Raw genomic sequence first — 22,894 nt, 5'->3', positions numbered from 1 at the left:
TCTTGTTTAATATTATAATAACCCTATGAGGTGGATATTAATATTATAATAACCCTATTTCGCAGCTAGGGAAACTGAGGCTTGATGAAGTCAAGCAGCTTGCCTAAGGCCACACAAATAATAAGTGTTGGGGAACTAAAACTGTGGTCTGTCCAAACTTGAAGTCTCTGTTCTTACCTTGTGTGCCCGTATGGTCAGTTAACAGTAGATGGTAATCATACGCGTACTGAAATTAGTCTTTCTCTGGAAGATGGACTTATTGGAAGGCCTCTGAAGTTTTAAAATAGGGCTGGGGGTAGTGATGGATAGTGAGAGATTACTATCAAAGAAAGAAAAGTAGATGATTAAAAAACTCAGCTTACCTAACTTTAAAATTTATAGTACATAGGATTTTACTTTATCAAAACACATGTTGAAAAAGAGAAGGGAAAATGTCAGGGGACAGAATGCCGGAAATAGAAAACAGGTATGCAGGAAATAAGACAGAAAAAGATGGAGACATGTAAGAGGAAAGGGCAGCATATTCTCTGTAGCTAGGCCTGCATTCCTTTGACTTCAATTTCCCATCTAAGTTTGCTCCAAAATTTTCTCTGTAGATCCCTTAAGAAACACTGTGGAACAATTTCTGTTACCTCACTCATCCATGGCATCATATTCCCTTCTCTATGCTTAAGTTAACTTATTAGGCCATAACCATGAAATGGTTTCATCTGTTTAGCTTACTTCATCCTATGTACTTACATATTCATTTATTGTTGGCTTTGAGGTCTCTATGAATGACTTTAAATTATTAGCACATATTTCCTTAAATTTTTTTTTTTAGTTGTAGATGGACACAATACCTTTACTTTATTTATTTTTATGTGGTGCTGAGGATTGAACCCAGTGCCACACACATGCTAGGCAAGTGCTTTACCACTGAGCCACAATCCCAGCTCCAATATATTTCCATTTTTTAATGGATTTTTCTATTCTCCTGATATGGGTTATTTTTCCATGTTTTAAAATGTGCCTCACTTTTTTCTAATAACTTTTGTGAGATAATCAAATTAAAAATATGTTCCTTGGCACACATCCATTTTAGATAACTAATAGAAGTATCATTCAGTGACCTGTAAATTTTTTGAGTTATTGATTATCTTTTTATTCTTTCCAAATAATACCCACATATTGTCTTGATTTCAAGTTCTAAAATTGAATAATTGCATGGTATATCATGTAGTGCCCTCTTTTCTCATCAAAAAGTAAAATTTAATTTTTTATCATTGCTATGTATGATTTCAACTAAAAAAGAAGAAAATTTTAAAACTAATCAATGTTAAATAATTTTTTAAAGGTTGTGTTGTATGGGAAACAAAAATAGTTATTAGTAATGGAAGAAAAGACCTGAAGTTAACATGAAGGCTGGAAATTCCTTCCTTATTTATTTATTTAAGTGTGTGTGTGTGTGTGTGTGTGTGTGTGTGTGTGTATGTGTGTGTTGATGAGGATGGTTTCCATGTGAGAAGGTTACCATGGAAGCTGGAGAAATTTTCTTTTTTGCTTAAAAGTAAAACAAGAGTAAACTCTCTGATGTTTCTTATTTCCTCTGCGTAATGAAAGGAGGTAGATAGCTAATAATAGTGGATCTTCTGTAAATTCTCAATATTTTTTATGAAATTCAGGGTGATGCAGCTGGTTTATTACACTGCATAGATGCATGCTCCTCTTTAACCAAACCATTTATAAAACAAAATAGTATAGACTGGGCCATTAGCCAACTGCATTTCATATTCTGTTCAAGTACAAGTCAATTGGGTGAAAGAAAGAGTTGGTTAGTTACCATTTATCAATTATTGTACTTGATGGCCTTTCAAGCATATGTTGGGGCTGTGGAAAGTTACAAAGAAGATGAAAGTCTGGTCTCCATTTAGATTAGCAATTGGGGAATGACCTAGCAGAAACCCCATCTAGTTAGCTATACAGACATTGAAATATATATAGACAAAGTACCTCTACAGAAGAGTCTCTCTTCTTTTCTCTGAATCTCTAGCACTGAGGCTTGTTATAACTGGCACAGGTTAAAGATCTAACTTAGTTGTTCAGTTAGTGAATCTTTCCATTATAACATACTGACTCTTTTGGTTGGGCCTGACTAATTGGATTTAAATAACTTTTTTTTTTAATTCTCTCAACTTTGACGAAAAAAGAGACAAAAATGTGGTTTCAGGATCTTGATAAAAATATCCACAGTATTGTCTAAGATTGATGCTCATTAAATTGGGCTCATTCTTTCTTTATGGCCCCACATCTATCCTGTAGTGAGAGCTCCTGTTTTGGATTATCCTGAGGCAATTTGAAATTCTTAATCATCCAAGAAAACTAATTTTAGCTTAGTTTATTTCCTAAAGCAAAAATAGGAAGCACATCTAGCACAGTAGTTTGCCAGTAGTCAAAGTTAAAGCAAAAATTTTGTGTTAACCCATCAGTTATTAATTAGAACACCACCATCCTGATTCTCCAAATAATTCACTTGGTAAATATTTTTAGTACATTGTAAACTTGTTATTGGGTTCAATAAAATTTAATTATGCCATGAGTTAAGGAAGCAGCAGTAGCAAGTTAACAATTCTGAGATTACTTAGCTGAGTAGCTCTTGGTATTAAAAGTGACATCCAGCTGGGTGTAGACCTGTAATCCCAGTGGCTCTGGAGGCTGAGACAGGAGGATCATGAGTTCACAGCCAGCCTCAGCAATTTAGTGAGGCAGAAAGCAACTCCATGAGACCTGTATCTAAATAAAATACAAAATAGTTCTGGGAATGTGGCTCAGTGGTTGTGTGCCCCTGAGTTCAATCCCCAGTATCCACCCCCCCCCCCCCAAAAAAAAGGCAGTCCAAGAACCAGCAGTCTAATTTCACCTGGGAATGCAGAATCTCATTCAGACCTGTGAATCAAAATTACATTATAACTTTCCTGGTTGGGTCTCTGTAGTTTAAGAACTACTGTTGTAGGCAAGTATTTTTCAAAAATTTAAAATTATGTCCTATAATAGGAACTACATATACTCTATATTCATCAAATTGGAATAAGCATATATATTTGAAATAAAAGTTTAAGAAAACTACTTTTCTGTATGTGATAAAATCCGGTATTTTATGTTTTCTTCTGATTTCGTTTTTTAAAAATTAAATACTCTCTTGACCCAATGGATTGATTTTACAACCTTCTGTACTGGGTCTGCAGACTCATATTTGAAACTTCAGTACTTCAGTAAATGGAAACTCATCAATAAAATCTGTAGATGCATGGGATGTGTCTTAAATAGGATAAGTAGTCTAGGAGTGGAGACCAGTTGAAAGACTATTGGAGGTAGTTTAGATTAGGATTCGCTCAACTTCAAAATCACCCGGAGGTTGAGAGCTGTTTTCTGTATTAGTATGTATGGTGATAAAGAAAGTGAATTCTGTAGATATAAGTTTCTAAGCAACTAGAAACTATAAAATATTTAGGAGAGATAAATATTAGAAAGCAAATTCAGATTTGTAGTAGAAATTATGTTGTCAAGGAAGAAAATCATAGTCATGACTTGTTTTATGAGGTTAGTTTATCTTGGGTGAAGGATGAAAAATATTTTTTAAAAAAAGAAATTTCCTTTGCATTTCTAGAATTTCTCTTGTTTTAAAGGGTTTTATTTTTGGTGCTGGGAATTGAACCGATTTACCACTGAGCTCTATCATCAGCCTTTTTTTATTTTTATTTTTGAGACAGGATCTCACTAAGTTCAGGACCTTGCTGAGTTGCTGAGGCTAGCCTTGAACTTGTGATCCTCCTGCCTCAACATCTTGAGTCTCTGGAATTACAGGTGTGCATCACCACACCCAGCAAAAGGGTTTTATTTTTAAAATAGTAGTTAGAACAATTCTTTTATATTAGAATACATTTAGGCTTTACTAAGAGGCTGAGAGGCCTAATTGGCTTTTGCCCTTTATAGTACCTTCTTTTGCCTAATATCATCAATGTCTTTCTTCCTTGTTAGCAGGAGGAGGTTCAAATGAGGGCCAAGATTGTTCACTGAATCATTGGCAGATAGAGCTATTATTAGACTCCAGACCTTTCAACTCTGTGATACTGAGATTGTTGTCAGTCAGTCTTCCTGCAGGGCATACTTGTAGCCAAACTTCAGGAAAACATGATATTTCTTATGTTCAAGTGTTGTACAAACTGCTCTTCAGGTGTTATAAGGCTTATAATGATGAGTTGAGATACAACTACTTCAAGTTACTCAAAGTAGAATGTAAAATGACATGAGGCAGAGTTCAGTTTGAGCTTAAGAGAATTATATATTACGGAGATCCAAAGAAGTAAACCAGTCACATCTAGTAGTGAAATTATGAAGACTTTGTCCATGAAGTGGCATTTAGCTAAGTTGCATTTTTAAAATTTTAATTCTACTTTAGCATATACAAATGAATAAAAATACTAATATTTAAAGACCTATGTTTTATGCATGTGTAAAGTTAACATTAAATACAGACAAAACTATAAAATCTAATTTACATCATTAATGAAATAGTGAAATGTTGCTGAAATGAGATCCTTGTTTACAGTGTAAATTTGTGCAGGTCAGAGTTTTAAAGTGAAGGTTTGGGGGCCAGGATGGTTGAGTTGGAATCTTTGCTTTGTTACTTCCATTATATGTGCTCATAGATGAGCTGATAGTTTCTCTGAGTTTTTGCTTTATCACTTAAAACATGGAAGTTCCTAATGTAAAAGAACCATTGTGAAGATTAAATGAGTTAATGTAGGTAGAATGACTAGGAAGCCCCAAACATAATGATAAATGTTAAATAATTTTTCCTGGAATCATTACTGAACATTATGGCAAAGATTATTTTAAGCTCAGTATTCCTACCATGAATGTCATGGAGTGATCCAATTATTCCACTTGAATTCATATTATTGTGAAACTTTGCTGTTGAGACTAATTTGGAGCTGTGACATCATTTGACATTTGCTGACAGGACTGCATTATTAACTTATATTTTTGTATGCTCTAATAGAAAATACCTATTTTTTTTTTTAACAATGAGAAATATAGTTAATATATGGGCTAGATTACATAAGTGGGCATTCTCACTACAGTCAGTAATCTCACACCTATTCTCTCCCCTGGGAGTTAACTAGAAAACTGAGTCATTGAGAATTCATTGTAAAGTTTCTCCCATGTGGCCTATCTCCCCCACTCCCAAAAAAGGCATAATCAGAAGTTGTCTTGATAATGTGAAATCAAGGTCCGTCAACTAGAAGAAAACCCTGTATGTTTAGTCTATATTATAGGTAGCAGGACTGATCCTTTTTTTTTTTTTTTGGTATGTATTTCTGTTTATTGGCTAATATGAAATGTTTGCACAGTATCATAAACCAAACACAACCCTGCCAATATCCACATATGCATATCCAATATCCACATATGGCTCAATATTTAACAAAATCTCTATAAATAACTCATTCATGAGGAAAAGGGTAATTTAAATGAACTTACAATCTATATAAAACACTGAAGAACTTGGTAGTGATGTGGGGAGTAGGAGGGAAACAGAAGGTTTGATGATCTCAGTGTGGCAGGGCAGTGTGTTGGAGAGAGTAGTGCTGTAGTATTTGACACCCTTACACTTGGATTTGAGAACCTTGGAGGAAAAAGTTCCTTTCACAGACTACCTTTGGTCAAAATCCAAGTCAACAAAACTCCTACTCTTTGCCAGCAAACACTGCAGGACTGATCCTTTTAAAGATCAATCTTGAAAGATAAGTAGAATTTTGGAAAAGGAAGTAGCATTTAGGTGATGAATATAGCTTCAGCATAAATATGAATGTTTGTTTATGTTTTAGGTCCTAGGGGTCAGTAAGCTATGCATATCTTGGGCATAGGATATATAAAGGAAGAGAGAGATTAAACTGAGAAAGTGGGTTAGAGCCTTTTCCTGGAGGACTTTGCATACCAGTTTGAGAAATCAAGTATGCACTCTCCTTGCTCCCCAATTTTGTTTTTGTGTCTTAAACAGCAAAATGGTATTAACATTTTAGTGTGAAGGGATGGTCGTAGCAATGAGAAGGAAGTCAGGAAATTTCTGGTTTTGTGGGAAGTTACCAAGAGGCTTTGGATATGTTGAATTGAGGTCTAGTAGAGCATTGGGGTCAAGTATAAGCATTCAGCAGGAAATTGGCAAATCCCAAAGTAAAAGCAGAATAAAAATTGAGAGTTATCTTATAGGTTATGGTTAGAATTGTGAAAGATCATCATGAGAGAGAAGGGTTGAAGGACTCACAATGAAGAATGCTAATTTACTTTAAGAAGAAGGAAAGGGAGAGGAATCAGAAAAAGAATAATTTAAGGACTAAGAGAGCTAAGTGTACATAAGCCAAGATAGGAGAAGATTACAAAAGGAAGGAGTTGGTCTGAAGATTGAGAAAGAGTTGACAATTGGAAATCACTGCTGACCTTCAAGAGAACATGTTCCTCCCGACTTATATATTATTAAATTATAAAGGAATAAAGAGTGAATGGATTCTGAGGGAGTGGAGGCAGTGCTTGCAAACAGGTCTTTAAACAGTTTGGCAATGAAAGACCAGGCCAGGCATGGTAACACATGCCTGAAATTTCAGAGTCTTGGGAGGCAGAGAAAAGATGATTGCAGTGTAAGGCCAGCCTCAGCAACTTGGCAAGATCTTGTCTCAAAATTAAAAAAAAAAAAAAAAAATTAAAGACCTGGGGATGTAGCTCAATTATAAAGAATCCCTGGGTTTAATTGTCACTATCACCAAAAAAAAAAAAAAAGACGTGAAGAGGGTGGTAGTGAATTGTAAGAAATAATTGTATTCTTTATAGAGGAGAAATAAAGCAATTGAGAGGAGAAAATAATAGAATATGAACAAGTACTTCACTAGATGGTTTATCCTTGATAAAGGAAATAGATCTAATTCAGAAATTAGGGGAAAGGAGCAGTGAGAGGATATCAAGAAACTGAAGAGGATGATAAGAAAAGGGGGAGAATGTGAGAAATCCTCACTATTCTCAAAAAAGATGAGATGGGAATCTGCTGAGAGGAGAGAAGATTTGAAGGGGTTTTGATGGTGGAAAAGGTGCGGAAGAGTTACTGCTGTATATTTCTTCATGGGTTTGTTTGATGAGTAGAGTGTTTTAAGGATAAGCCAGACTCAGCTAATGTGTATCTATCGTAGAGTTACTATCTTTCTCTATGAATATTCAACTCAGTGATGACAAGGAAAGTAGATGTAGTATGTTGCCCAGGACTGGGAAGATGTCAGAAGATCTTGGGGACAACAAATTCTAATAATTCATTAAGTGCTTGGTTGAAGGTACAAATGCAACCGTGAAGATGGGTAAAAGTACCAGTAAAATGCGTAAAAAAGTCTAGATTCTGAAGTTAAAGAGGAGATCCACTAGAGGACTAGGAAGTATAAAAAGAGTAGAAATTGACAGGTTTTTATTAAATTTTTAATAGTTTTAAGTTGAAGCATATCTAATGTTAAGTCTTAAGTGTGTGTCAGTCAGTTGGTAACAAAAGAGGAGTGGAATTGGAAATTATAAAGAGAATAGACAGCCCGAAGGGCAAAAGTATTGGTAAATTTACCAAGGGCATTAGCAGGAAATAGAATGCTATGAATCTCTTGGACAAGAAAGATTGTGACAAAGGAGATGAGAAAATTGAAAAAGTCAATAGCTTGAGCTTCAGTCAAGCCAAGGATGGTTGGTGAGCCAGGGTGGTAGAAGAGTAGCATATGTGGACCATAGAATGCAAGGATATTCTGATTCTCCTTCCATTATTTAAAAACTAGCCCTAGCTCCTGTACTCACTAGTCTCACACAGCTTCAATTGTTGCATCAATGAAAGCAATATAAAAATGCTGTTTTCTTTACAGGATGAGAGAATTAAGATAACATATACAAAGCATAGATAAATATGTAAATATTCTTACTGCTATTGTTGTTGATAACACTGATGTGTACAAAAGATCTGTAATCTTGTACAAAAGATCTGTAATCTTGTACACATTTTACTGTGCTGTGTCACTGGGTACAGCATAGGATAGATATCACTTGTGGCCAGTGTCACTCCTAACCATAAACAGTATCAATTCCAGTATTCCTCACATCATTTACCTTTAACTGCCAAGAGTAGCCTATGTTTAAATGCCCTTTTTAAGGTTTGTATCATCACAGAAATATGGTGTTTAGTAAATTTGAGGATAGGAATGTCTATGGAATCCAGGAAAATTAGTCACAATAAAGTAAGCCCAAGAGAATGTGCCAGTATAGATTTATATCAGAATAAATTGTGGGCTGGACGTGGTGGTGCACACCTGTAATCCCAGTGGCTTGGGAGGCTGAAAGTGAGACACTAAGCAACTCAGTGAGACCATGTCTCTAAATAAAATACAAAGTAGGGCTGGGGATTTGGCTCAGTGATCAAGTATCCCTGAGTTCAATCCCTGGTATCTATCAATCAATCAATCAATTAATTGTGGGAGAGTTTCATAGAATTACGTTTCCAGATTTAAAATTGATAATGCTAAGGATTAAGAATATCAAGAATAGGGTTATAACCTCGAAGATTGTTTAGTTATAGGCTAATTCTCTAGGAAGACATACAAATATAGTAAAAGAATCCCAAGTGTCAAAACAGGAAGGCATAGAAGCTGGGAAAAAGGAGAACCCATTTTATTTTTATGTAGGTTCTCTTCCTATGGCCCACAGAACCTTAGCTGTAGGAAAACAACTTTGAAAATGGGGGGAAAAATGACTCTAAGTAATTTTTCCTTTATTCCTAGCCCTTTGAACTTGCCCTGAAAGAGTTGGGTTTTTTTTTTGTTTTTGTTTTTATAGCTTTGGCCGTATGAAAGTAGATTGTTGACTTATGAGAGTTAGCTGTCTGCTTCTCTTACTATTCTCCCTCACTGTTTTTGACAGGTAAATGGTCAAGACCTAAAGAACCTGCTGCACCAGGATGCGGTAGACCTCTTTCGTAATGCAGGCTATGCTGTTTCATTGAGAGTGCAACACAGGGTAGGTGTCACTTGCAGCCATTGGGTTTTTGCACCATCCTTGTGAGTAAACCTGTGGGTGGGTTTGTGTTTTGTTTTGTTTTGTTTTCTGTCACTACTTTGAAGAACTTGTTTGGCACAGGCAGGAGTTCTCTGGTTCTTCTGTTTGTCATCAAAAGAAATTCTGAACAGTTTGCTTGTAACCCAGATCCTACCTTCAAGGTAATGTTCTTTAAAGATAAAGCTTAATAGTCAAATTTAAATAATTGGGGGGAAAAGAAGCATATACCTGCCCTGGAAAAATCTTGTTTATAAAACTCTGGACTACAAAGATGGTGTGTTTCCTGGATCCCTTATTTACTTTCCCTATCACTGCCATGAACCCTTCTCAACCAACTTGATGACTCTTGACAAAAGCTATCATGCTCAAAGGGGAGTTCTAGGAAAAAGGAAATGGAATTCAAAATTGGGTTAAGACAATATCTGTCCCTCCATCACTTTTTATTTCCTAGTGATTATAATTTGGATGATGAAAATGAAGGGTACTTTTTAGACAGTTCTTCCCACAGCACCAAGAATTTCTAAGTGTATTCACAGTACAGGTTCACTGTGCCTTTTATTCCTTCTTAAATTGGTATATTCTTTGCTTTACCTAGTGACTGAGTAAAGAGAGGCTATAGAAGTTTGAGAGAAACTAGTAAAAAAAAAAATGGAGAAGGAAAAACACAAAAGCTGAGCTAGTAGCTAGTATTACAAACAGAATGTGAGTATGATGGATTAGAAAGCAGATTGATAAGCCTGGTGTAGTGGCACAGGCCTATAATCCCAGGAGGCTGAAGCAGGAGAATCACAAGTTCAAAGCTAGTCTCAGCAACTTTAGCGAGACCCTAAGCAACTCAGTGAGACCTTGTCTCTAAATAAAATACAAAAAAGGGCTGTGGATGTGTCTCAGTAGTTAAGTGCCCCTGGGTTCAATCCTTCAATCCTCGGTACCCACCCCAACAAAAAAAGAAAAAGTTGATAAGAGACAATATTGGTCATCCACTGCTTGTGCCTTGACTCTTCTGTATTTCTAAAGTATGGGAGAGTTTATGTAGTAGGTAAAGGCAATTAAATATAGGCATATACTTAAGATATAATTAGGATTCTTTTCAAAGGTGTGTGGGAAGTGGTTTGCAATGTTCACTTTAAGGACATTTATAAATAACTCCTAATACAACAGATCCTGCTGTTCAAGGGAATTGGCCCAATCCTAAAATACATGTCTTCCTATTGAATATACCCTTTCAGAACATCAAGAAAGAAATGAAATGTGTAGAAGTGGGATAGAGGGTATAAAAGGTAGTTTGTGTGGTCTTACCTTTCAGATGGAGGGGTTGAAGTTTCATAGGTTATCACAAGGAGGTAAAATCTAACTGAAACAAGATAGCACCATAATTACTGCAAGTTAATCATTAAAAGTTGATATTCAGAAGGGCCACCCTGAAAAAAATGCAATAAAGAAAGATAATCCAATCTCAAAAGGGATATTTAGGCACTGAGAAATTATAATAACTAGTATATAATTTATTATTACTCACTTACCTCTCATTCTTTAACCTCTCTTCCATATAGGTTTCACCTTAGTGTTATAAATTAGGGCATGAAGGACAAGACCTCATCTTAGGAGGAAGGGGGTACCTTCCAGGAACTGAAAAACATTTCCAAGTGATGGCATTGCACCTTTGTTTACATTTCCTTGATCTGCTCTTACTGCATTCTGATGACTAATAATCATATAAGCAAAATTCCAAGGAAGATATTCTCCTTCTCTCTTCTCCTTCTTAGTAATATCCAGGTTCCTCACAGGATAAATAGGTTTCATCTCATAACTCCATTTTCCTGATATGAAACACATGCAGTGAGATGGAGGCAGTACAGAAACTGAGTACATCTGACTTGCCCTTGGGGAACCCTCAGGCCTATTTTTTCCTAAAACATCTGTGTCTACGGTGCATAAGCTCAGGACAATAGGAAATGCTTGAGTTTACCACTTTGGGTGCTCTACACACTACAACCCTGGGTGATGTGTCAACATGACATTTCAATTGTGGTAAACACTCTAGTCACTAGAGTTAACATTTTTCTTTCCCTTCCAGTTACAGGAGCAGAATGGACCTATAGGACATCGAGGTGAAGGGGAGCCAAGTGGTGTTCCCATAGCTATGGTGCTGCTGCCAGTGTTTGCCCTCACCATGGTTGCAGCCTGGGCCTTCATGAGATATCGGCAACACCTTTGAAAGTCTTACTGTCTTCTAGTGCTCCCAGTGAACTTACATTTCTTTTCTCCTCCTTCCCTGCTGTTGTCCTGTATCTTTCCCTCTCTGCATAGCCAACACATGATTTAAAGTGACTGATTCCCACCCAGAACCTTGCTATTCAGAAGTTCCAAGTCTTCATATTCTAATGGGAGAGTAAAGGTATTGTTTGAAGGAAAGCTGAAGAAAAGACTTGCTTAGAACAAATGAGGAGTTATATATTTTACTAGGACTGCTAATAGAAATTCAGCTACCACCCAAAGATGGAACGGTGTAGTCTTCCTGTCATCATGGGTCACACCATTTTATTAGCTGCCAAGTCTTGAAGGCCAGCTGTATGACATAAGAGGAAGAGAGGATTTTTCTTTTTTAATGATCTTCCTTGGGAAGTACTTGTGGCCTTTATTTAATTTCTAAATACATTTTTGGTGCCTATATTGGACATAGGAGACTAAGAAGAGCTTTTTACTTTTTTAAAAAAGCGAATACATATATATATAATACAGATACATATGCATATATGACAGTATAATATTGATACCTTATGGAAAATTAAAGAGGTGAGAAAACTGCTCTGTGGTTTCTAGATTTCTGTATATAAGGGCTAATCTTAATTGAAGAACTTTTAAACAGCTATTTGCAGAACATATGTAATGGGAAACAGGAAGATGAACTTTCAAAGGGCATGCCTAATCAAAGTCATTTAAAAAGTAATAACTAAAGCAACTAATTAAAAGTCAGAACAATATTTCTTTTCATACTAGCTATGATGAAGTAGAGGTAAATTTGGTATGACAGCTCAGCTCAGGTCAATCAGTTCAAAAAACTTTGAGGTATAAAGATAAATCTTAGCAATTTGTGGCTATACTAGTGGCTTTTTTTTGATATCTCACAGTACTGTTAAAAGATCAGTGGGGATGGTTGTGGTCAAGGATATGGCGGTGGGACCAAACCAACCCATCAAGACAACTTCTGAAAGGACAAAAGATAGTGCCTTCGAGGAGGCATCTGAACCCTCTCAGGCAATCTACCAATCTTTTTGGTTTCTAGTAACAGGAAAAAAACCTGAGAAAAGAACTGCCTCCTGGACAGGATAGGCATGAAATCAGCTCTGTTTCTGATTTAGGGAATATGAGAAGGCCTGAATTACTAGCTTTTTGAAAGGCTCCAAACAATGAGTGTGGCTTTTAATACATTAAAATAAGCCATTTTTCAGAGACTGGGAGGAAATGAGTTTTGTTTGTTTTAGGGTTAGGGATATTTGATGGCTGTTTCCTGGGGAAAGCCTGGAAAGAAAATATGGATGAATGGATGCTAGGGAATACGGGGGATATTGGTGACGTGGGACCCATCTTATTTAAGTGTTGGTTTTAAAGCACTGAGAATAACTGAACTAAAGCTTAGCCTTAGAAAGTCATTTCCATTCTCCAAATATACCAGCCAGACTGGAAGCTTTATATCATTGTGACTTAAGATGATGAGGAATTTTCCTCAGGTAATAAAATGTATCCAGTTTTTAGTATGGACAAATTAACAGTTATTTAATAAATATTGGTTGGACATCAGCTTTGTTGAGATGCTTTTACAAAGAAGTGAAATATTAACTTTCATCCTAAAGGGTTTTTTGGTTCCAGTTGGGAAGAGAAAGCTTTAAATGGAATTAGACACATAAACAGGGGAGTGTAAGTTGGTGTCAAGTTTATATTTCAGGAAGCAAAAGAAAAAAGTTAGAATTGAAGCACTTGAGGAAAGGGCACAAGTTAAGGACTCTTAAATAAGAGTTCACAGTCTAGTTAAGAAAATTCATAAATAGATGAAAAGTTTATTTTCAGATTAAGTAATAATTGAAAATAGTAATGAAAAGAAATAGGACCATGGAGAACATGAAGCAGCAATGAAGATCTACAGGTGGTCATCAGTTTTATTTTCTAGAGAGTTCAGAAAAGGAAATCTGTCTTTTAATGGCATCGGACTAGAATGGAAAGGGAAGGCCTTTTAAAATAAAAAGTTCCAGTAAGGCCTTGCCTCTGGATCAATAATTGACATAGGGAGAAACATGCTTTAAACAATCCTAACTTATGCCTTCCAACCTGAACTATTCAGTACTTTTTGAGACTCATTGTAGGTTCCATAGAGAAAAACCAAACAGTATCCAGTTATTATTTTAAGCAGTCCACCATGAAGGCCCAACTTCTAGTGCTTTTCCTATATCTGATGGCAAGGCATTTGCAACTACTTCTATAGTGGCCTGTTTAACCTCCCAGGATTCACCTCAGGGTTTAGACATTAATTCATGAAAGACCTTGGGACATACAAACTGAAGCAAATGGAAAGCAGAAAAGAGATTTGCTTTTTTACTTGTTAGTATATGTAAATAAAAAGCCACCTATCCCATCATCGGTAGTTTTGCTTTGTGGTAATAGGGATTCTTATGCACTTATATTACAGGTTTTCTTGGAAATTAAATAGCATTTAAAGACCAAAATATTAAAGTTTGATGCAGGTATTGCTATTTATTATGTTGTTCTAATTCTATGGAAAACAAATCATTACCATGGATGAGGTATCAGAATTCATTATATGTTGTAAAAAAATTCATATTCTTTATAGATTGAACCTAATATTCCTAATACTTAATACTGTTTTTAATATTCCTTCCACCTAAATTATAATGAAAGCTTTGAAAAACGGGATGCAGGTATTTTTAATGCCTTGTACTTTAAAATATTTCTCATACTTGTCATGATTATACATGTAATTTTCATTAGATGGGCTGCTTTTCCTGTGAAGCATTAACTTCTGTGCAAACATCTTAGTGTAATCATTGGTCCATCTAGCTATGTATAATGGAAAAAGGAAGTTAATATTTGTTTTTGCATTCTGTGCCAGGAACTGTACCAGTGGTGCTCAAAGGGAAGTTTCTGGACAAAAGCATCACTACTGGGAAACGTTAGGAAAGCAATTTTTAGGCTTCATTCTAGACCTACTGAGAGGCTCTGAGTGTGGCAACCAGCAATCTGTTTTAATAATCCCTCCAGGATACTGATTGGTACACTATTTATGTCTCACAGCTCTGAGATCTGAGTATTGCTATAAAGAGACTACAGATTAGAGAGTATTTTCCTAAGATTATAGAGGTGGTAATAACAGGATTTAAATTTAGGATTTCAGGTACCAGCATCAGTTATATATATGGCAACCAGCAATCTTAATAATCCCTCCAGGAGACGAATTCATGCTTAAGTTTGAGAGGTTACCACTCTGTATTAGTAGTTTTCCTTTTTTCTTGGGTGAGAATCACCTGGAGAGCTAGTGAAAGTAATTATGACCAGGCTATACTTCAGAGCAACATACAGGGCTAGGACTCAGGCAGCAATAAAACAGGTTTATCAGGCAATTCCGGTTACAACCTAAGTTGACAATGTTCTTTGGCAATTGGATTTAGACACTGTTTAAACTACTAAATTACCTACAGGCTTTACTCTTGCCCCAAACCAATAACTTCCCTTGGGCCATTTCAGAACCTGATATAGATGTGGCTTAAGTAGAACATTCTTTCACTCCTGATGTGTTAATGAGAAACTATTCCACCTCCATCAAAATGTATGATTAGTGTTTCAGTTCATGCATCCATTAAGAACCAAATGAGGGATTCCATCTCTTGGGTCCCCTTTCTACTGTCCTTTAATAAAGCTTCTACTTTCCACTCTAAAAAAAAAAAAAAAAGAAAAAAGAAAGAAAGAAGAACCAAATGAGAGAATATTGAAGCTAAAAAGGAACCAGAAGGATTATGGAATGAATTTGCCTTAGAAATAAGGAAATCAATGTTTAGAGAGGTAAGCTAATTTAATTTGGTCAAACTTTTTTTAAGTCTGTTGCAGAGGTACCCTATAAAATATGTAAAATATATGTTGTAGATGGACACAATACCTCTATTTTATTTTTATGTGGTGCCAGGATCCAACCCAGTGCCTTATGCATGCAAGGCAAGTGCTCTACCACTGAGCCACAACCTTGCAGAGGTCTCCTTTTTCTCTCATCTTTTCCTTTTGAATGTGTCCACTGATTGCATATATAAAAAGTCCTTTTTAATTTCAGTCCTCATCCATCTTCTCTCTTTTGAACTTTGAATGAAGACCAGAAGAACTGATAGCTGAAGGGTTTTAACAAGCATCATGATTGGAATGGGAGATTTCATTGAACAATTTGAGAGACTTAATATTCACTTGGATGTGTTCTTCTAATAGTGCTAGAGACATTTAGTGTTTGGTGATGGATGTTGCTTTTAAATTTAAAAATGTACTTAAAAGAAATGAAACAAAGAACTATAGACTGTCAAAAGTGAGAAGTTGAGTTCCTATAGTTTATGTAGAGCCAATAAAGATTTTGTTCAAACCATATTCTGTGGAGATTTATCTTTGAACAGATGAGGATTTTTTTCTTCATTCAGCAAATAACTAATGAGTATTGCTCTGTTAGATGCTGAAGATAAAAAGATAAACTATTATTTTCTAAGCTGAAACAGTTCAGCATCTGACAGTGGGGATGTTGATGTTAAATTATCTAATATTTACCTAGAAATTGACAATTGGATTTTGAAGCTCTCTACCTTTTTTCCTACAATAGGTTTAATCTTAGCTGCTATCCCAGGGCACACCCTTTTTGCTGTTCCTCTTTTTTGGGAGTGTATCAGGGGCTGAACTCAGGGGCACTCAACCACTGAGCTACATCTCCAGCCCTATTTTGTATTTTATTTAGAGAAAAGATCTCACTGAGTTGCTTAGGGCCTTACTTTTGCTGAGGCTGGTTTTGAACTCCTGCCTTAGCCTCCCCAAAAGCTGGGATTACAGGTATGCACCACCATGCCTAGTGCTGCTCCTCTTTTAACTGCAAATATTTTTGAGACCAGCACTTGCATCCAAAAGGACAATCAGGATCAAAAGGAAGACATATTTTAAGGAATCTGTTCTGGTTGGAACCAGATTCTTAATTGCTATATTCTCTTGTTTAGTGTTAGTATTTACAAAGCATGTGATCTACTTACCTGCTGCACTTGATAGCATTAAATTATTAAAAAGCATTATGGCTGCTAAGGAATCAAGTTATAACAAACATTAATGCCTGTTCCTAAAAAATTTCCTTTTTTTTTTAATGTTCTCTATTTTCCCAGGAAAAATAGGGAAGGGAAGAGGGCTGAAGTAGATTTTCAAATGCAATGTAATTATTAACCAGCAAGGTCATTTACAAAATAACTTTGTAAATTTATTGACAAATCACAGGAAAATAGGTGATCCTTCTTCCTTGTTTGAAGATTCTCAAATGAAGACACAGAACTGAATCCCATTTTAATGCTGTATCTGCAGTGCTGCTTTGATTGTGAGTTTCTTATTACTGGATACTTGTGAATTTTACCTTCAAGCTATGATAGTTCTTAAGAAGTTATTTTCCTCATGAGCCTTGTTTTGTTTCCTTTCTTCTTTGATTGTCATGTTACATTGCATTTCTGGATGTACACAGCAGTTCGTTTTTCAAATCAAGTAAATGTCAATGTAAGACCGCAATATCTATTTCTCTATAGATTAAATGTGTTAATGAGGCTATCAGATTCTATGATAATCTCAAGCTTTGCTATGTGATATCAGATATAGCAAATGAGATAATACTATGTCTAACTATGCCTATTAAGTGAGCTATGGCATTCAATAAAAACTTGAATTTGTCAATGAATCTTTACAATCCTTTTCATCACCTTATTTAGGAGACTGTTGATTAAATCTCCTTATTTTTCTGCTACCTTCTTAGGTTAACACTTCTGGCAGAACAATGGAAAGAGGACAGAAATCAGTGGTCAATTTGAGGCTTAACTTTAACATAGGAGATAAGGAATAGAACATTCATGTACTGCAAATAATAAAAATTGGCAAACAGACTAACAGTTATTGAGCTCTTACCAGCATTGCCGTTATTGTTCTAAGTCCTTCACATGTATTCATTTAAGTCTCATGACTCTATAAGATAATTGATATTTTATTGGCCAAAGCAAGTCATAGCCAAGCCTGGAGTCACTGTGGAAGGGGGACATCAACCCCACCTCTTGGTGGAAGTAGTGCAGACTGTGGGCATTTATGATCCACCACATTAAGAAACTAGACTCAAGGAGCAAACTTTTTCTTTCTTTTTCTTTTTTTTTTTTTTTTTTTTTGGTACCACTGAGCCACATCCCTGGCCCTATTTTGTGTTTTATTTAGAGACAGGGTCTCACTGAATTGTCTAACGCTTGCCATTGCTGAGGTTGGCTTTGAACTTGCAATTCTCCTTTCTTAGCCTCCCTCCTGCCTCAGCCTCCTGAGCCGCTGGGATTACAGGCGTGCACCATCACGCCAGGCACAAACATTTTTTCTTTGAAGAGCCAGACCTTGAGTCTTTGTACTTGTGAAAGCAACCATGGACATATATTTAAGCAAAAAGGTGTAATTGTTCTTGTAAAACTTTATAGTCATGCATCACTTAACCAGCACACATTCTGTGCATAATTATCTAATTTTGTCATTGTTGCAAACTTATGTAATTATGCAAACCTAGAAAGTACAACTATTTCTCCTAGGCTACAAATTTACAGAGCATATTATATACTTCATACTATAAGCAATTGTAACACAATGGTAAGCATTTGTATATCTAAACATGGAAAAGATAGAATAAAAATGCAAGGTGACAGGAATTTTTCAACTCCATTACCATTTTATTGTGCCATCATCCAATATGTATTGTGTTGTTGACTCAAATATCATGTAGTATGTTACTGTAGTTCCCCAAACAATAGTCTTTGTTAATTTATTGTTTGAGGATCAATGCCAAAACCTATTGCAGATTGAAACTGGCCTTAAAGAGTAAAAATGAGAGAAGTTTCCCCAATGTTGACTCCTTTGAGCCCCAATTTGAAAAGCATTGACATTTTCTAGAGTAACTCTTTTTAAAAATCTGTCCTCTAAGAAATAGGAACCAGGGAAAGTCCAACAATTTTCCCTATTGTAATTTTGGAAGAGGTGAATTGTGACCATTTTTAGACTTGACTGTGGGCTCTCATCATGGCCAAAACACTATTCAGGATTCAAGGATGCACACAATAAAAGTAGCTATATTGACTGTATAAGTCATTTCTTTTAATGCTTAAAATATAATCAAATCAAATTATTTCTCCCTATTTTAAAAATAGGGGAAAAAAGAATTTATAGAGAAAAGTTTCTGTTTCCAGTTAATAATTATGTTTTGAGAGTCAACATTTGAAACTAACACCAGAACTTTCTGAACATGTGCTATGTGAAGAGCCGTGAAATTTCGTTGTGATTGCACAGACCACCATTTACTTCACTTTTCCATACTGCCATTTTCTCCATGTCTTAGATCAGTCTACTTTTTTACCCCCACCCCCAATATCCCAAAATCCTATTTCTGGGGAGGTGGATTTGAGACCTACTCTCCTGTCTTCACATGTGGTCACCTTATGAATAAAACTCTTGTTTTTTAAAAAACTTGTTTCAGTTATTGGTATATTGTATGAGAGCAAAATAGGCCTGGTTCAGTAATATTATTTGATTTTTGAAGTGGTTACTTGAAGAAGTGATTACTTTGAGGTATCAAGTTCTAGTTTTTATTAGAATAATGTGCTTTTTGTTTGTTTTGCAGGAAACTGTGTACAATGATAGTTGGCCAATCTATTTTAAAGCTAGTGGTGGACAACAAATGATATTCAAACAATATAAAATGCACATATATAGACAGGCCATTTTTTTTTAATGGTTTCCTTTTCAAAAAGTTTGAGATTAAAGTATACTTGCTCTGGAGTCAAACATTTATATTTCTAAATTGTTTTCTGGAAATTAAAAAAAACTGCAATAAATAAAATCCTGTTTCACCCTTGATTTGTATCATGAAAGCACACATTCGCCTTCCCAAGAGAAAACCATCTTTAATATAGTTGACAATATTTAGACAGAAAAAGCTTTCAGATGAAATTTTAGGCCTATAACAACCGGAAGGCTAGAGTTCCTGCTTTGCCCCACCTGATGAAATCTACTGTAACTTAGGTAGTAGTACACTTTGAGACACTGCACTCTGAAATCCTTACAGAGTCATTAGTCTATACAGAAGAGATCTCTAGCACTTTTGTGCAAAATAGTTAACCTTTTATTCTCTCTAAAATGAAACAGAACAGGTTTTTGCTTGGTTTGGAAATCACTAACGGTATTCTTAACTATGTAGTATGTTATAAGAAGCTTTTACCATTTAATTTATTTTTTAAAATTATAAATTATGATTTAGCATTATCAGGAAGTCATGAAAGACCAAAGTGTATTAGGCATGGTTCCATTTATCCCTTAACTTATACCCCATAAAAAGTAATATGGCAATAGAGGATAAATTCTAAAACTGTAATGGTTGTGATCACTGTTACAAGAGGAATGTGAACTGAAGGAGAAACAGTTGATTTTCTAGTTGAATAATTTCAAGAACTTGATTTTAATTGGTTTCAAGTTGAACTGAAGTCTCAGCTACTTTAATGATAGCTATAGAAATTAGATTGGGGAGAATGACTAAAATATTATATCTTTTGTGGCATATTGACCTTGAAGGGTTAGAAAAACATTCAAACTTTAGTTCCAGTTTCTGGAAATGTAGCAGAAGTCATCTACACTGTGATAAAATTTGAAGCCAAAATAAAAATTGGATTTATTTAGGGAAAGCAGAGCAGTGGTTTTCACAATATAGTCCCTGGACCAGTGTCTTCAACATATCCTAGAAAGTTGTTAGAAAAGGAGATTTTCAGGCCTCATCCCTTGTCTCCTGAATCAGAAACTCTGGTGATGGGGCTCAGCAGTTTGTGTTTTAGTTCTGTAAGGGATTTTGAAGCACACTGGGCTGGAAGAAGAAAATGGAAAAGCACTAAAGATTCGAGTTTAAGGTTTGCAAGGCTAGACAAGAAGTCGCAGTTCAAAAGGATCCTTGGAAGTGAAATAGCCCGAGTAGAAAGTAATCGATATTTTCAAATTCTACAGAAAGGTTGGTTCTATGTAGGATATTTGTATACAAAGTGTGGCCTTGTACAAGCCTTTAAACCTTGCTGAGTCTCAGCTCACTATAAAATGAATCATGCCTCAAATCTTAGAATGATTTTCAATTAAATTGGATAGTAGGTATTAATGGCATTACAAATCCAAAGATTCATGAAGTAACTAGTCTTTCCATACAATAGCCATGAATTTTGGACGTAATTTGTAAATTAATTCAGTGCTAAAATTCTCAAAAAGGACTAGTGTTTTCAAAGTGCTCCCATGTACTTAAGTGCTGGTAGAGCAGACATTGGTATCTGCTATATACCTGGAAAACTTTTTTAGACATCAAGACTATACAAGTCCTCAGGGACTGGCATGGGTGGAAGAGATTTCTTGTATCCCAGATATAAATTTTTATATCTTCCCATGTGTGACAGTTAAAATGGTTGAATCAACTTTTGACTGTTTATGAACACTGGAAACACAGAACTTGTTATATTTTTGGGGAAAGCAACAGATTCCATACTGATGAGAAATTTGTTCTTTTGGGGGGTGAGAATTATAAACTGACAACAAGTTATCACTTATTCTGATTTTCCAGATGGAGAAACTGAGGTATACAGTAGTGATGTTTAAGGTGAGCATTATGTATAGACTAATAGTTTACCACAGAGATAGTGTGACTTGATAAGTGCTTAAATTCCTCATTGCCTCCAAATTTGTGCCCTGACAATCTGCCAGGATACTTGAAATTCCTGCTATTATATTTAAAGTTATTCCTTCAAGGTTATCAAAAGTATCAGTGAATGCTTACATAAATGAACAAACAAGAGACTAGAGACCTAGGGTCACTTCAGTTGGATATGTGCCTTATCTGAAAAGGGATTATCCAGAATATATGTATATAATTTATAACTACTATCCGGGTGCAGGGCTTTGATAGAGTAGGATCCAGTGGGTAATTTTTATGTAGTGAATTGGTAGAATAATGACTGGAGTTTGGAACATCCGTCTTGTCTTCTAAGATCTGAGGTAAAGTGGGAAAAGTAATAGATTTGTATAAACTAAATGCTGCATGAATTTTGAAATATCAAAGGGAAGTGAAGCTGGGCATGATGGTGCACGCCTATAATCCCAGTGACTCAGGAGGCTGAGGCAGGAGGATCTCAAGTTCAAGGCCAGACTCAGCAACCTAAGTTACTTAGTGAGACCCTAAAATTTTAAGAAGGGGTGAGGATATAATTCAGTGGTAAAGCAACTCTGGGTTCCATCCCCAGTAATCCCGTGCCCAAAACAAAACCAAAGGGAAGTAAATAAAGTGAAGATTCAACTCTGTGTTATATACTTAACAAATTCTCTAATCCTGCAGCCCCATATGGTCATGTCTGCACAGAGCTGAGTTAAAAGACAAGCATACACCAACCCAAAATACAGTATAAAGAAACACCAACATTAAAGGAGATCCTGTTCATAAGCCATAGCAACCCTGTTTATAAACCCATTCCTTCAGTTCTAAATTCGGCTCCAGACTTTCCCCACTAATCTACATAATTTCCTATTTGCCTGTATAGTTTTACTTAACCTTTTATGCTAAGGCCTCCCACCTTTCTACTGCTTCAGTCCCCACATTTGCAAATTCTCTTTTCCATAGTCAAGTGGGGTGAGGCAAAGAATTAGCCAACAGTCACTTTATACCTTGTCCTGATCACTTCCAAGTCTCCCTCAGCTCAATGCAAATGATGCTTCTCTCCTCAAGTTTCATATTCAAACTGGAATATTATTCCCATTCTCCTGTTTTCACCTTGCTTATATGCTAGTCCAAGTGATAATTACCTAATATGCTAAAAATGATAATACAGTGTGACAGTTCTGTGTGATATTAGTAAAAGATTACTGGAGCTCTGAGGAAGGAATGATTTACAATGGAGAGTAAGAGAGACTTTAAAAACTTGTGTTCTGGGAGCTGCATACTGAAGACAGAAATTCATGGAATACTCAAGAAATAGTATGGCCTTCAGGATGAAATATGGAGTGAACAGTGGCAGGCCACAGTCACATTAAAAAGGTTCTTAAATTTCTTGCTAAGGAAATTGAAGGAACACTTAAAGCAGAATCTCATCAGATTATGTCTTCAGCAGTGTGAAGAATCTTTAAAATTTGACCCTAGTCCTATAGACATGGGAGTCACTGGAGGAGCATAAAGGTAGATCTGGCATTTCTCCTCTGGAGAAATTCATTAGGGGGCTGCTTTAGTAGATGGAAAGATGATAACCAGGAATGTGTCAGTGACAGGGGCAGATAGAAAGATTTCAGGAATAGTATGGGAGACGCTCATTGCTCTATGTCATCTGCACTCATTGCTGAAGCTTTCTCTGATTAATTCTGGCAAATGTCACCGTGGTGACTTTGTTCCCTAGGCTAGCTATCACAGTACTTTAGAGATATATTCATTTATGTGCTCATTAGATCTCCAATTTCTTTAAGACGGGAATATCTTTTC

General features: G+C 35.8%; 1 protein-coding gene across 1 annotated transcript in view; it reads left to right on the top strand.

The window, feature by feature from the left end:
* Window positions 1–15,093, top strand: part of SYNJ2BP (synaptojanin 2 binding protein) — a 31,142-nt gene extending 16,049 nt beyond the window's left edge. Inside the window, exons 3-4 of the mRNA XM_081293490.1 lie at window positions 8,971–9,066; window positions 11,183–15,093. Of these exons, the coding sequence (XP_081149616.1) occupies window positions 8,971–9,066; window positions 11,183–11,323 (237 nt within the window). The 3' untranslated portion in view covers window positions 11,324–15,093. The remainder of the gene's footprint in view (window positions 1–8,970; window positions 9,067–11,182) is intronic.
* Window positions 15,094–22,894: the final 7,801 nt, after the last annotated feature.

Source organism: Spermophilus citellus (genome assembly GCF_964194105.1).
Source record: "Spermophilus citellus genome assembly, chromosome: 4".
Classification (NCBI taxonomy): Eukaryota; Metazoa; Chordata; class Mammalia; order Rodentia; family Sciuridae; genus Spermophilus; species Spermophilus citellus.
Note: the sequence above shows the minus strand (reverse complement) of the source record. Positions and strands in the feature narration are given on the sequence as shown.